A 16,057-nucleotide genomic window follows, 5' to 3' on the forward strand; every position below is an offset into this window, starting at 1 on the left:
TAGTGCTCTTGCAAATAGATAACATTCTTGTAAAACTGCTGCCATCTAGTGCTCTTGCTAATAGATACCATTCTTGTAAAACTGCTGCCATCTAGTGCTCTTGCAAATAGATAACATTCTTGTAAATCTGCTGCCATCTAGTGCTCTTGCAAATAGATACCATTCTTGTAAAACTGCTGCCATCTAGTGCTCTTGCAAATAGATACCATTCTTGTAAAACTGCTGCCATCTAGTGCTCTTGCAAATAGATAACATTCTTGTAAATCTGCTGCCATCTAGTGCTCTTGCAAATAGATACCATTCTTGTAAAACTGCTGCCATCTAGTGCTCTTGCAAATAGATAACATTCTTGCAAATCTGCTGCCATCTAGTGCTCTTGCAAATAGATACCATTCTTGCAAAACTGCTGCCATCTAGTGCTCTTGCAAATAGATAACATTCTTGCAAAACTGCTGCCATCTAGTGCTCTTGCTAATAGATAACATTCTTGCAAAACTGCTGCCATCTAGTGCTCTTGTATATAGATAACATTCTTGCAAAACTGCTGCCATCTAGTGCTCTTGCTAATAGATAACATTCTTGCTAAACTGCTGCCATCTAGTGCTCTTGCTAATAGATAACATTCTTGCTAAACTGCTGCCATCTAGTGCTCTTGCTAATAGATACCATTCTTGCAAAACTGCTGCCATCTAGTGCTCTTGCTAATAGATACCATTCTTGCTAAACTGCTGCCTTCTAGTGCTCTTGCAAATAGATAACATTCTTGCTAAACTGCTGCCATCTAGTGCTCTTGCAAATAGATAACATTCTTGCAAAACTGCTGCCATCTAGTGCTCTTGCTAATAGATACCATTCTTGTAAAACTGCTGCCATCTAGTGCTCTTGCTAATAGATACCATTCTTGTAAAACTGCTGCCCTCTAGTGCTCTTGCTAATAGATACCATTCTTGTAAAACTGCTGCCATCTAGTGCTCTTGCTAATAGATAACATTCTTGCTAAACTGCTGCCATCTAGTGCTCTTGCTAATAGATAACATTCTTGCTAAACTGCTGCCATCTAGTGCTCTTGCAAATAGATACCATTCTTGCAAAACTGCTGCCATCTAGTGCTCTTGCTAATAGATACCATTCTTGCAAAACTGCTGCCATCTAGTGCTCTTGCTAATAGATAACATTCTTGCAAATCTGCTGCCATCTAGTGCTCTTGCTAATAGATAACATTCTTGCTAAACTGCTGCCATCTAGTGCTCTTGCTAATAGATAACATTCTTGCTAAACTGCTGCCATCTAGTGCTCTTGCAAATAGATACCATTCTTGCAAATCTGCTGCCATCTAGTGCTCTTGCTAATAGATAACATTCTTGTAAAACTGCTGCCATCTAGTGCTCTTGCTAATAGATAACATTCTTGTAAAACTGCTGCCATCTAGTGCTCTTGCTAATAGATACCATTCTTGTAAAACTGCTGCCATCTAGTGCTCTTGCTAATAGATACCATTCTTGCTAAACTGCTGCCATATAATGGTCCAGTAATGCACTGACTCCATAGCTTACTTTCCTTCTTTAAGCAAAAGATACTGAGAGAATGAACGAAAATTGACAAATAAAAATAAATTAGAAAGTTGTTTAAAATTGCTGCTCTATCTAAATCATGAAAGAACAATTTGGGGTTTCAAATCCCTTTAAGATGCACTTATGTGCTTAACAGTTTAGGCTGTAATGTCCCTTTTATATCCTGTGAGTGCAATAGAATTTTATTAATATTACAATCTACCATTTTTGCTTAATGACCACTGTTTGCACTATGTTTAGCTAAAATAATTAATCAAATATTATACTGCATTTAAATGTTTTACTCTGTTTTTATAGAGTTTTTATATGGTTAAACCAAACTGTATTTTCAGGAAAGGAGATTTAATCTTTAGCAACATTAATGATTTTTTTCCCACTGTAAGGACAATCACATTGTGAAACTCCTTGCCTAAGGAGGTAGTGAATGTCAATACCTTAAATACATTAAAAATTGTTCAGATACATTTCTGGCTAGAAACAGAATTCAGGAACATGATTTCTTGTGTTAAATGGGTTGACTTCTAATTGTATTAATGTAAGTTCAATTGGCAGCTTCTTATTGTAAATCAGGTAGTATCTATATAGGTTGAACTGAATGGACCTTTTTCTTCTTTCAACCTCATCTACTATGTTAATGCATTAGTATGTTACTGCGCTACTATCTTATTGAGTTACTATGTTATTGTATTACTGAGTTACTATATTACTATGTTACTGTGTTACTATGTTACTATTTTGCTATGTTACTGAGTTTCTATGTTACTATGTTACTGTGTTACTATGTTACTATGTTACTATGTTACTGAGTTACTATGATATTGCATTACTGAGTTACTATGTTACTGTGTTACAATGTTACTATGTTACTGAGATACTATGATATTGCATTACTGAGTTACAATGTTACTGTGTTACAATGTTACTATGTTACTGAGATACTATGATATTGCATTACTGAGTTATTATGTTACTATGTTACTGTGTTACTATGTTACTGTGTTACAATGTTACTATGTTACTGAGTTACTATGATATTGCATTACTGAGTTACTATGTTACTATGTTACTGTGTTACTATGTTACTATGTTACTGAGTTACTATGATATTGCATTACGGAGTTACTATGTTACTATGTTACTGTGTTAATATGTTACTGTTTTGCTTTGTTACTCAGTTTCTATGTTCCTATGTTACTGTGTTACTATGTTACTGTGTTACAATGTTACTATGTTACTGATTTACTATGATATTGCATTACTGAGTTACTATGTTACTATGTTACTGTGTTACTGAGTTACTATGATATTGCATTACTGAGTTACTATGTTACTATGTTACTGTGTTAATATGTTACTGTTTTGCTTTGTTACTCAGTTTCTATGTTACTATGTTACTATGTTACTGTGTTACTATGTTACTATGTTACTGTGTTACTATGTTACTGCATTGCTGATTTACTATGTTACTATGTATAATCAAATGCTATCTTCACAAACTGATGATCTTGTAATCTGACAACATGAGATGAGTAACAGTATAACATATTATAGTACAGTATAATAAATTATTTGGCTTTACTATAGGATTGAGTTTTGGCACTTGAGTAAGGTTTCTGAAGTCATTAGCTATAGGAAGACATTGAAATATAAATTAGTTGAATAGCACCTGCAACCTTCACTTTCTTATTACCAGCATCACATACTAATAACCTATCACATTACATTAGTAAGGGGCCAATAACCTATCATATTACATTAGTAAGGGGCCAATAACCTATCACATTACATTAGTAAGGGGCCAATAACCTATCATATTACATTAGTAAGGGGCCAATAACCTATCACATTACATTAGTAAGGGGCCAATAACCTATCACATTACATTAGTAAGGGGCCAATAACCTATCACATTACATTAGTAATGGGCCAATCACAATCCTTAAGAAAACAAATGATTTACAACAGAAAACACCATTAAAGTCTCTGTGGATTTTTGTAGATAACTCAGTTAAACTTTTCTACACTAATGTGATCAACCCTTAAATTAGGAGACAGATACAAAGATTTAAGTTTAGAAAACAACAAATCATTTTAAATGAATTATAAATATCTTAGAGACAGATCTCCTTTTACATTTCATACTTTCAGTTTAGTAATATAGAATTACTTCATATATTTAATAACAGTTTGCATTTTGAACGTACCTTTTTTCCCCCAATGTATAGTAAATATCAGTATAAACCATATATAGCAGTATAAAGTATAGGAGGTTGTCACATTATATACTACAATGTTGTTCTGTCTTCTGGTATTGAATCCTGTAGAAAACAAGTTGGATGAGTTTTCTGTCCACTTTTGTGGGTATATTTGGCATCTTAATAGTTAATATTAGAAATATTTTGCCAACCATGAACAAAACCCTAAAGAAATGGCATAAACCCCGCTTTATTGGCAAACTCAAAGTGTGAGCATTGATGAAGACCAGGAAAGTTATAAATAAGGAGTTTAATTTAACAGTATCACAAACATAACAAAACTTATATAACAAACAGAAAAAAGGAATTCTCTATCACTATTTAAGGTACAGTATATAGTCACCAATGTGATATGAATGCCAACAGCACAGATTTGCAGATAGACAATGTAGATTCAGATAGTGATAGTTAATTTATGTAACATTTTTATAACAAATTTAGTTTCTGAAATTGTCAATGGCTTTTTTTTACATACACATTGCCATAGTAGTGTTAATCACCTACAGATACAGTATACAAAAAAGTGTGTACAGGATCAGATCTGGCTGGTTTCTGTCAAAACTATATGTCTTGAAAGTATCTTCCTTTTTAACGTCACAGACATAATATGGGTCTTTTCAAGTAACAACCCTTTATTCTTGAATAAGACTTAATAAAGGAAGATACTTTCAAGTAATCGATGCTGTGAATGTTCTATTTATTTGTGGATAGGATGGAGAGTTGAGTCTCACGTCTACACTTGCATCTTTTTATCTCTGTGAGCTTCCGTTTGTCAGTTTGTCTATACAAAATGTATAATTAGCAATTCTACAGCAAAACTGAATTCCATGTTTGTTGGTGTCTAAAATTATAGAAAAGGTCAGATTGTACTGACACAGAAATAAAACAAGAGATGCGGTGGATTTTATTTTACTGATTAAATGACTTATTCTGCAGGTTTAATCTTGGATGACATACATTGCAGTAGCTTCTGGTACTTCTGTAGTAATTTACTATTCCCCAAAAGGAGAACAATTGATTGGAGAGGTGAACAGGAAAACATCAATATTAATGTCCCAATATACAAAACAATGATTGCGTTCAGCGCATCAAATGTCAACAATACCTCTGTCATATAGAACATGATATAAAGGAAGAGAAGTGACACCATAGTCCAGGCTGCTCTCCGATGGACCCTGAGCCTGCTAGCTTGTGTCATGTTCTGTGCCATATGACGTGTGTGCTGGAATAGAGACCAAATAACGCACATTGTAGATGCCATCACAATCAGAAATGGGGTGATAATGCTGGGGATCAAAGGAATTGCTATGTGCATCACATTTTTTTTGCTAACAAATGTTATTAAGGAACTGTTTTCTGCAGTGATGTTTGTACAGTTTGCTGAATATTCCTTAGTAAAGTCCCATGCCACATGAACGCTACCAATGGCTGATGCCAGTTCTGTTGCCAATATCAACCTTGGCACTATCAGATCAATCTTTAGCTTTATGTAGTGAGTGAGACCAGCTTTAAAATGTACAATCTTCACACAGTAAAAGAAGCAGAGCAAGGCTGTCAGCCATGAGCTGGACAGGACAGTGAAGAGGGTCAGTAAGTAGCCAACCTGATAGTAGACTTCTGAGATGCTCTGTGGTTGTAACAAGCTTAGACAGAGCATGAGACCACTGAGTAATGGGTAGAAGAAATTAGAGACACCCAGTGCAAGAAGAATCTTATCACAGGAATTCAGCATTTCACCTTTATACCAATCTTGTACATTTACAGCAACAATAAATAAACTAATACTAATTCCAGCAATGATCTCTGCAGCAAATATGCTCATAAATACAGCAGCTAGTGAGTAGAGCAACTCCATATCTTGTTCAGCCATCCCAGCCGTTCTTTTCCTCTTTTGTTCTTACAGGACTTCTTAAGGTTTAGAAATAAAAGTATTGGAAACAGTTAAATCATTTCTTACTTATGAGCCTCTTCTCTGGAGACACAATTTACATTTAACCAATGGTCCAAAGGTTTGGCTGTTGAGTTTGAATAAATGCAAATTATTAAGATATTTTTAAGTCATAGAGCAAACACATTTAACAATTAGGAAATAGCCTGTCTCTTACATATATCTACAGGGGCTGCCATGAGTTATTGTAACTAGGGATGGGCGAATGTTTCTAAATATTTGAAATGTAAACCGAATTTTGATACATTTGTTTGTTCGAATCGAATTTCAAATGTTTATATAACATTCTAACATTCTATTTTCGAATTTTCGTTTTCGAATTTTTCAATTAAATTCGAAAATATTCGTTCGAATAATAGAATGTTTAGCTATGTAATCCATTCAATTTTGAAATGTAATATTCAAATTTGAATGTGACATTTAAATTTGAAATAGTATTTCTAGTCTAATACTGTGTTTTTTAAATGTAATATTCGAATTCGAAATGTCACATTCGAATTCGAAATAGCATTTCTAGTTTGCAACCGTGTTTAATAAATGTAATATTCAAATTCAAATGTGATATTCGATTCGAATGTGACATTCAAATTCTAAATAGTATTTCTAGTCTAATACTGTGTTTTATAAATGTAATATTCGAATTCGAATGTGACATTCGATTCAAATGTGATATTCGATTTGAATGTAACATTCGAAATAGTGTTTCTAGTCTACAATTGTGTTTTATATATGTAATATTCGAATTCGAATGTGACATTCAAATTTAACATTCGAATTCGAATGTGACATTCAAATTCGAATGTGACATTCAAATACGATTGTGACATTCGAAAACTGTAAATAACATTCGAAAATCGAATTTTTAAGAATATTCGTTCTTATCAACATTCTATTATGTAAATCGAATTTCTACAATAACATTCGTTCTAACATTCGAATTCGGATATAAACACATTTGCCCATCCCTAATTGTAACATCATACTAGTTACAATGATACACCCTGTTCAGAAATTAAACCCAGCCATTTGTGTAGCTAGATAGTTTAGTGTATATTTAATTATCTGGCATTGGTTATGTGTCAGTCATTTGTTTCATGGGTTTGCTATCTATGGAGTCGATTACAATCAATCAGAAAACTCAAAGTAAAAAGTGAATAACATTCAGCTCTGGACTAAAATCATACAGCTTTATTCAAAAATATGTTAAAAAAGCAGTGGCTACATGCAAATATATACAAAGCAACAAGACAGGGGTGCTAGACTCCGTTCAGGGGTATAGTGACCTCAAGCCTTTATCCCAGGGGATTATGGGATCTTACAGGAGGGATCTAACAATAAATACTGTGAAGGATATATCTTGCTTGAAGAGATGAAGTATACTATAAATATAGCTATTTGATTTTCTACTCTTCTCGTTAACCGTTCGCTGCTTATGTGTTTATTAATATATGTGTATGTGACATTTCCCATTGGTCAGACTTTGCCCTCTGTTGTGTGTTAATGCCCTTAAAGGGATATTAAACCCAAATGTTTTCTTTCATGATTCAGATAGAGCAGCAATTTTAAGCAACTTTCTAATTTATTCCTATTGTATTTTTTCTTTGTTCTCTTCCCATCTTTATTTGAAAAACGAGGAATCTAAGGTAAGGAGCCGGCCTATTTGTGGTTCAGCACCTGGATTGTGCTTTCAGAGTGGTGGCTAAATGTGCCCACTAATCAGCAAGCGTTATCCAGGGTGCTGAACCACAAATGGTCCAGCTCCTGAGCTTAGATTACGGCTCTTTCGAATAAAGATAGCAAGAGAATGAAGAAAAATTGATACTAGGAGTAAATTAAAAATTTGCTTAAAATTGCTGCTCTTTGGGCTTAGGGCAATATTTATTAAGCCCTGAAAAAATGCGCCTAAACAGTCGCGATTATTTTCGTGTGAAGTATAAAATTTCGCCAGTATTTATCAAAATTCTAGAGACATTTTTGGGGCAAAACTTTTTTGCGATGTCAAGCAAATGGCTGATCCTAGTTTTCTTGCAAAAATGTCATTTTCACTTTATTTATCAATCTTCATTTTAGACACCGGTAAATGGTTTATTGGTTTATTGTTCAAGTGATTGTTTAAAAGAACGTCTCTTTCATTAAGGAAGGTTGCCCGTTTTTTGGAGCTCATCTTCGTTCTTTTTAATACACTTATTTCAATTGCACTTAAATTATTTTACTTTTTATAATATATTTATTATTATTCAGGATCTGCGCCTTGTTGTGGGCCATTTCTAACCCTAGATACAGCAAGAAAAAAACATATTTCCATTTTCCCTCCAGGCAAACAACAATATCGCTCTTTATTTTTCACTCCTCACAACCTACAAATTGGCGAGATTAAAAGCAGTGAATATTACATGCACCACTTTTCATAAATATATGAGAACTGCGAATATATACAGGCATTTTAAAATGCCAATAGAGATTAATACAAGAATTAGGCATTTCCAGACAATTTATTCGCATATACTTAAGACTTGCGAATGGTTATGAGTCAATTTGTTCGCACATATGAAAAGTTGCGACTTTATTGGTGCATAACCTTTCATAAATATTGTGATATCGTTTGTGAGGGTTTTTTTAACGACAAATGTGAGAATTTTCTTATTCTCACTTTGATAAATCTTGCCCTTAGTATCCCTTTAAAGGGACAGTCAAGTCCCAAAAAAACTTTCATGTTTTAAATAGGGCATGCAATTTTAAACAACTTCCCAATTTACTTTTATCACCAATTTTGCTCTTGGTATTCTTAGTTGAAAGCTAAAACTAGGAGGTTCATATGCTAATTTCTTAGACATTGAAGACTGCCTCTAATCTAAATACATTTTGACCACTAGAGGGCATTAGTTCACATGTTTCATATAGCTCATGCACGTAAAGTGACTTAGGAGTGAGCACTGATTGGCTAAACTGCATGTCTGTTAAAAGAACTGAAATAAGGGGGCAGTTTGCAGAAGCTTAGATACAAGATAATTACAGAGGTAAAACGTGTATTATTATAACTGTGTTGGTCATGCAAAACTGGGGAATGGGTAATAAAGGGATTATCTATCTTTTTAAACAATAAAAATTCTGGTGTTGACTGTCCCTTTAACCCCTTAACGACCGACGACGTATGCCATACGTCCTCAAAAAAAAAGCACTTAACGACCGAGGACGTATGGCATACGTCGTCGGTTTAACAGAGCACTGGAAGCGATCGAAATCGCTTCCAGCTGCTCTAACAGTATTGCAGGCTTGCCTTGAGGTCTAGGCATCCTGCAATACTGTTCCCGAGTGCCGGGACCGGATTGATCACTCCCCCACGAGTGATCACTTCCGGTTTCGCTCCACGTGGAGCCCGGCAGTGTTTCAGAGCATCGGAAGCGATCGGACACGCTTCCGATGCTCTGCTTGTTTGCTAAGTGCCTCGGTGGGTCGAGGCACTTAGTTAGTTGTAAATTAAAATAAAAAGTAAAAAAAAAAAAAAAACGAATAAAAAAAAAAAGCCCTAAATAGCCCCCCCCCCCTCCCCCTTCACTAGGCATCCAAGATGGCGATGCCCAGTGCATCATGGGGCCTCTGGGGGTGTCCCTAGCCTGCATCATCATAGGGGCAAGCTAGGGTCACCCAATCTGAGCCTCCCACCCTAAAAAAAAAAATAATAATAAAATACCCCATTTGTCTGATCATGTCAATATTTGTAAATATTGACTATGATCAGTGTGGATCTCCCTCCCTCTCCTCACTTGCCATTTTGTTGGAGAGAGAGAGAGACCTGTATTTAGCAGAGAGAGAGATTTATTTCTTTTATTTGTTAAAAAATATAGAACCAAAGGCTCTTTTCAGAGCCATTAACCCCTAGCTTGCCAGTGATCACTATATATCACTGGCAGTAACATAGGTGCACTTTTTTTTTGCTGCATTTTGCTGTCTGTGCGTTTTTTTAGGGGTTAATTTTGTTGTTGTAATTTTTTAAAAACCCAAAGGCTCTTTTCAGAAACATTTAGTTAATTTAATTTTATTTTCAGAGCCATTAACCCCTAGCTTGCCAGTGATCGCTATATATCACTGGCAGTAGCAAAGGTGCACTTTTTTTTTTGCTGCATTTTGCTGTCTGTGCATTTTTTTAGGGGTTAATTTTGTTGTTGTAATTTTTTAAAAACCCAAAGGCTCTTTTCAGAAACATTTAGTTAATTTAATTTAATTTTCAGAGCCATTAACCCCTAGCTTGCCAGTGATCGCTATATATCACTGGCAGTAGCAAAGGTGCACTTTTTTTTTTGCTGCATTTTGCTGTCTGTGCATTTTTTTAGGGGTTAATTTTGTTGTTGTAATTTTTTAAAAACCCAAAGGCTCTTTTCAGAAACATTTAGTTAATTTAATTTTCAGAGCCATTAACCCCTAGCTTGCCAGTGATCGCTATAAATCACTGGCAGTAGCATAGCTGTACTTTTTTGCTAGTTAATTTAGTTAATTAATTTAGTTAATTTAATTTAATTTTCAGAGCCATTAACCTCTAGCTTGCCAGTGATCGCTATAAATCACTGGCAGTAGCATAGCTGTACTTTTTTGCTAGTTAATTTAGTTAATTAATTTAGTTAATTTAATTTTTTTTAGTAATTGTTTTCTGTGATACAAAAATGTCACAGAAAAGATATAGTGCTGAGGAGCAGTGTTAATTTTGACGACAAATTTCAATGTAGTCTTAGTTTTAGTCTTTTGACTAAAATGCCATTTTAGTTTTAGTCGTATTTTAGTCATCTGAATTGTTTTAGTTTTAGTCTAGTTTTAGTCGACTGAATCTCCAGTAGATTTTAGTCGACTAGATCTCTAGTATCTACTGGAGATTTAGTCGACTAAAATCTACTGGAGATACAGAAGTGCAACTTTAAAATATAAAAAAAACAAAACTGTAAACTGTATTGGCTGTATTGCACATATTACCCAATATAAAAACTTTAACAGTTCTCTGTTAATAATTAAAACAAGTATCAAGTAACTCAACATAACAAAAAGTTTCTGCAGCTAGCACAGGCACAGCATAACTTAAATCCATACTCATGGGTTATGCTTATTTCTATAGGAAGAATCAATTGATTGTTCACAGATTCGAAACATTTTCGGCAACGAAATTATCACTGCTCTAGAACTTTGAAACAAATTATATAGTCCTGGAGTAAAGGTTTATTAACCTGATTTGATTTATGGTATTAAGGTTTGAACATGCAATACAGATTTAACAGATTTAACTGTTGTGGTATATAACATGTCTTTATTTATCTTAAAATTTAATAAAATTAAGTTTAGTAAATTTTACAAAAGAGCAGTAATTGGATAGGGATTGATTAACACCTTGCATAAAATGTTTTTGTCAGCAAATTTTGATTTAGTTTTAGTCATAGTCTTTTGACTAAAATGTCATTTTGATTTAGTTTTAGTCATAGTCTTTTGACTAAAATGTCATTTTGATTTAGTTTTAGTCATAGTCTTTTGACTAAAATGTCATTTTAGTTTTAGTCGTATTTTAGTCATCAGAATTTCTTTAGTTTTATAGTCATTTTAGTCTAGTTTTAGTCGACGAAATTAACACTGCTGAGGAGGCGTATGCCATCCTTGCGTCAGAGTCAGATGCCTCTATTTCTGACTCAGACCCCAATTTTGACCCTGCCATGTGCTCAGATACATCACTAGATGCAGTCTCAACTGATAGTGATGTATCTGTGGCTGCTAGCCCCCCTGCCAGCCCCCCTGCCAGCCCCCTGCTAGCCCCCCTGCCAGAAGGAGGCGTGTTGCTGCCATTGCTGCTGAAGAGTGGGTAACGCCTCATCTCCAGAGGCCAGATATCCCACCCTTCACAGCAAATGCTGGCATAAATATAGATGTGGCAGGTTTTAGCCCCCAGCAGTTTCTGGAAGTGTTTCTGGGCGATGATATATTGGGGAACATTGTCGCCCAAACTAATTTATATGCCCATCAGTTTCGTGCTGCAAAGCCTGGAACATATTTGGCAAAGCAGCAATGGGCCCCCATCAATGTGCCAGAATTAAAAAAATTCTGGGCATTGACTATGCTGATGGGCATCATAAAGAAACCCTCCATTCGCTCCTACTGGAGTACTAGCCCCATCTGCTCTACCCCCATTTTCTCCCAGACTATGTCGAGGAAGAGGTATGAAATGATTCTGCATTTCATGCACTTCAGCGACAACAGCCTGTGCCCCCCTAGGGAGCATCCCCAATTTGACAGGCTGTATAAAATCCGCCCCCTGATAACCCACTTTTCTGCCAGGTTTGCAGAGGCTTATACACCTGGAAGGAATATATGCGTTGATGAATCCCTAATGAAGTATAAGGGAAGGCTGGGATTCAAGCAGTATATTCCTTCCAAACGCTCCAGATATGGGGTAAAGGTGTATAAGCTCTGTGACAGCGAGACTGGGTATACTCAGGCCTTCCGGGTGTATGAGGGAAAGGATAGCCACCTTGACCCTCCAGGTTGCCCAGAACATATGGGAACCACTGGCAAGATTGTCTGGGACCTGATATTACCCCTAATGAACAAAGGGTATCACTTGTACTTAGACAATTTTTATACAAGTGTCCTTTTGTTCAAGCTACTGTATTGCTTTGATACAGTAGCTTGCGGTACAATTAAAAAGAACCGCGCAGGTTTCCCAGGACAGCTTGTACGCACCCGGCTACGAAGGGGGGAGACCTCAGCTCTGCGCCAAGAGGAGCTGTTGGCACTGAAGTACAGAGACAAGAAGGATGTATACCTTTTTACCACCATCCACACAGAGAGGACGGTGGCGGTTTCTGTACGTGGCAGAGCTGAGATCATAAGGAAGCCAGTGTGCATCAAGTCTTATAACCGGCATATGGGTGGGGTTGATCTGGCTGATCAGCTGCTGCAGCCCTATCTAATTATGCGGAAGACAAGGGCCTGGTACAAAAAGGTTGCAATTTACCTAATGCAGATTGCAACCCACAACGCTTTTTTGTTGTTCAAAAAAGCAAACCCCAGAGTTAAAAAGACTTTTTTACAATTTCAGCTCCAGATTATTACGGGGATTTTGTACCATGATGCACCTGCTCCCCGGGCGGTGATGGGAGAGAGCAGAGTTGGGGCTACCCATTTTATTTTTAAAATCCCCCCTAATGCCACAAAGCAGAAACCACAAAAAAAGTCTGTACCAAGAGGGGGAAGAGAAGGGACACCATATATTACTGTCCTGATTGCCCTGGACAGCCTGCACTCTGCATTGGGGACTGCTTCAAGCGGTACCATACAATGGTCAATTTTTAAAAAAATAAATACATTTGCTGTTACATATATATATATTTTTTTTGGTTATGTTTATAGTTAGATGTTTTTTTGTTTTTTTTTACTTTTACTGTGCCAGATTTTTACATTTCACTACTCTATTTTTTTCTAAAATTGGGCCTGTTTTTTTTTTAACCAAAACCCCTGTCAAACCTATGCATGGGGGACATAGGTGTTCTCAGGGTGCCTTGCAGAAAACAACCTGAAGTATGTTTTTGTAATAACTTACAACAGTCTCTACTAAATTATAGTCAAAAAGCAATGTGTCTGTAAAAATGAAAATTGAAAAATTACCACCATACACTTTCTCCAATTTTTTGGGCTAAAACGGTTGCTTCAAAGGCATCAAAGCACACCATATACAATACCTTGGGGTGTCAACATTTAAAAAATATACACTTTGAATGCAATAAATAAAAGTGGGGTATGCGATAGGCCCCAAACTAAAGATAGGCCTATCAGAAGAAATACTCTCATTTTTAATAACTAAAATCACAAGTCATAAAATTGTAACATAACCTTCCCAAAATCCTGGCAAACCTATGCATGGGGGGCATAGGTGTACTCAGGGTGCCTTGCAGAAAACAACCTGAAGTATTCTTTTGCAATAACTTACAACAATCTCTCCTAAATCATAGTCAAAAAGCAATGTGTCTGTAAAAATGAAAATTGAAAAATTACCACCATATACTTTCTCCAATTTTTTGGGCTAAAACGGTTGCTTCAAAGGCATCAAAGCACACCATATACAATACCTTGGGGTGTCAACATTTAAAAAATATACACTTTGAATGCAATAAATAAAAGTGGGGTATGTGATAGGCCCCAAACTAAAGATAGGCCTATCAGAAGAAATACTCTCATTTTTAATAACTAAAATCATGTAACATAACCTTCCCAAAATCCTGGCAAACCTATGCATGGGGGGCATAGGTGTACTCAGGGTGCCTTGCAGAAAACAACCTGAAGTATTCTTTTGCAATAACTTACAACAGTCTCTCCTAAATCATAGTAAAAAAGCAATGTGTCTGTAACAATGAAAATTGAAAAATTACCACCATATACTTTCTCCAATTTTTTGGGCTAAAACGGTTGCTTCAAAGGCATCAAAGCACACCATATACAATACCTTGGGGTGTCAACATTTAAAAAATATACACTTTGAATGTAATAAATAAAAGTGGGGTATGTGATAGGCCCCAAACTAAAGATAGGCCTATCAGAAGAAATACTCTCATTTTTAATAACTAAAATCACAAGTCATAAAATTGTAACATAACCTTCCCAAAATCCTGGCAAACCTATGCATGGGGGGCATAGGTGTACTCAGGGTGCCTTGCAGAAAACAACCTGAAGTATTCTTTTGCAATAACTTACAACAATCTCTCCTAAATCATAGTCAAAAAGCAATGTGTCTGTAAAAATGAAAATTGAAAAATTACCACCATATACTTTCTCCAATTTTTTGGGCTAAAACGGTTGCTTCAAAGGCATCAAAGCACACCATATACAATACCTTGGGGTGTCAACATTTAAAAAATATACACTTTGAATGCAATAAATAAAAGTGGGGTATGTGATAGGCCCCAAACTAAAGATAGGCCTATCAGAAGAAATACTCTCATTTTTAATAACTAAAATCATGTAACATAACCTTCCCAAAATCCTGGCAAACCTATGCATGGGGGGCATAGGTGTACTCAGGGTGCCTTGCAGAAAACAACCTAAAGTATTCTTTTGCAATAACTTACAACAGTCTCTCCTAAATCATAGTAAAAAAGCAATGTGTCTGTAACAATGAAAATTGAAAAATTACCACCATATACTTTCTCCAATTTTTTGGGCTAAAACGGTTGCATCAAAGTCATCAAACCACTCCATGTATAATACCTTGGGGGGTCAACTTTTTAAATATAATCACATTTATGGAAAACAAATAAATTGGGGTATGTTAAAAGACCCCCAAAAAAAGACGATAGGCAAAGAAAATATGTTAAATGTGAAAAAAAATCACAAACACATGTCAGACATTTGGCATTGCACCGCCCAAACAAGCCACCAAACCTATGCATAGGTGGTATCACTGAACTCAGGAGATGTTGGTGACCACATATTGGTGTCTTCTTTGGTAGTAACACATAACAGGAGCTGTGAATCCATGTCTAAAGTACAATGTATGTGAAAAATAACACAAAGAAATGAATGCCCAATAGTTTGACAAAGACTAGTGGTTGAATTAGTGTATGGAAAGTGTTAAAACACCTGCATTTGAAATACCCTAGGATGTCTACTTTTCAAAAATATATGGTTTTATGGGGGTAAATTACATTGGCCGGCTTCAGAAATGTCTTAAATAGAACATGGGTGCATGGGATGTGAAAATGGGAAGTGTAAAAAATGGAATGCGCTTCCTAAAAATAAGGCCTTCTAGCCCCCAGAGAACCCAACACACCTATACATGGGTGGTATCACTGTACTCAGGAGATGTTGTTGAACACATATTGAGGTGTTTTTTGGCAGTAAACACATAACAGGAACTGAGAATCCATGCCTAAAGTACAATGTGTGTGAAAAATAACACAAAAAAATGACTACCCAAAAGTTTGACAAAGACTGGTGGTTAAATAAGTTCATGGAAAGTGTGAAAATACCAGCATTTCAAATACCCTAGGGGGTCTACTTCTCAAAAATATATGGTTTTATGGGGGTAAATTTCATTGACCGGCTTCAGAAATGTCCCAAATAGGACATGGGTGCATGATGACCGATGTGAAAATTCCAAGTTGAAAAACTGGAATGCGCTTCCTAAAAATAAGGCCTTCTAGCCCCCAGAGAACCCAACACACCTATACATGGGTGGTATCACTGTACTCAGGAGATGTTGTTGAACACATATTGAGGTGTTTTTTGGCAGTAACACATAACAGGAACTGAGAATCCAT

General features: G+C 35.9%; 1 protein-coding gene across 1 annotated transcript; it reads right to left on the bottom strand.

Annotated features, from left to right (window-relative positions):
• Positions 1 to 4,751: 4,751 nt before the first annotated feature.
• Positions 4,752 to 5,696, bottom strand: LOC128642187 (taste receptor type 2 member 123-like). The gene has a single exon (XM_053694869.1). It carries the CDS (start codon positions 5,694 to 5,696, stop codon positions 4,752 to 4,754), a length of 945 nt encoding a protein of 314 aa, XP_053550844.1.
• Positions 5,697 to 16,057: the final 10,361 nt, after the last annotated feature.

This window comes from Bombina bombina, chromosome 11, assembly GCF_027579735.1.
Source record: "Bombina bombina isolate aBomBom1 chromosome 11, aBomBom1.pri, whole genome shotgun sequence".
Classification (NCBI taxonomy): Eukaryota; Metazoa; Chordata; class Amphibia; order Anura; family Bombinatoridae; genus Bombina; species Bombina bombina.

What these genes read in the sequence shown, in the direction of transcription:
- LOC128642187 (XM_053694869.1), bottom strand. Translation starts at nt 5,696, where the DNA reads ATGGCTGAACAAGATATGGAGTTGCTCTACTCACTAGCTGCTGTATTT.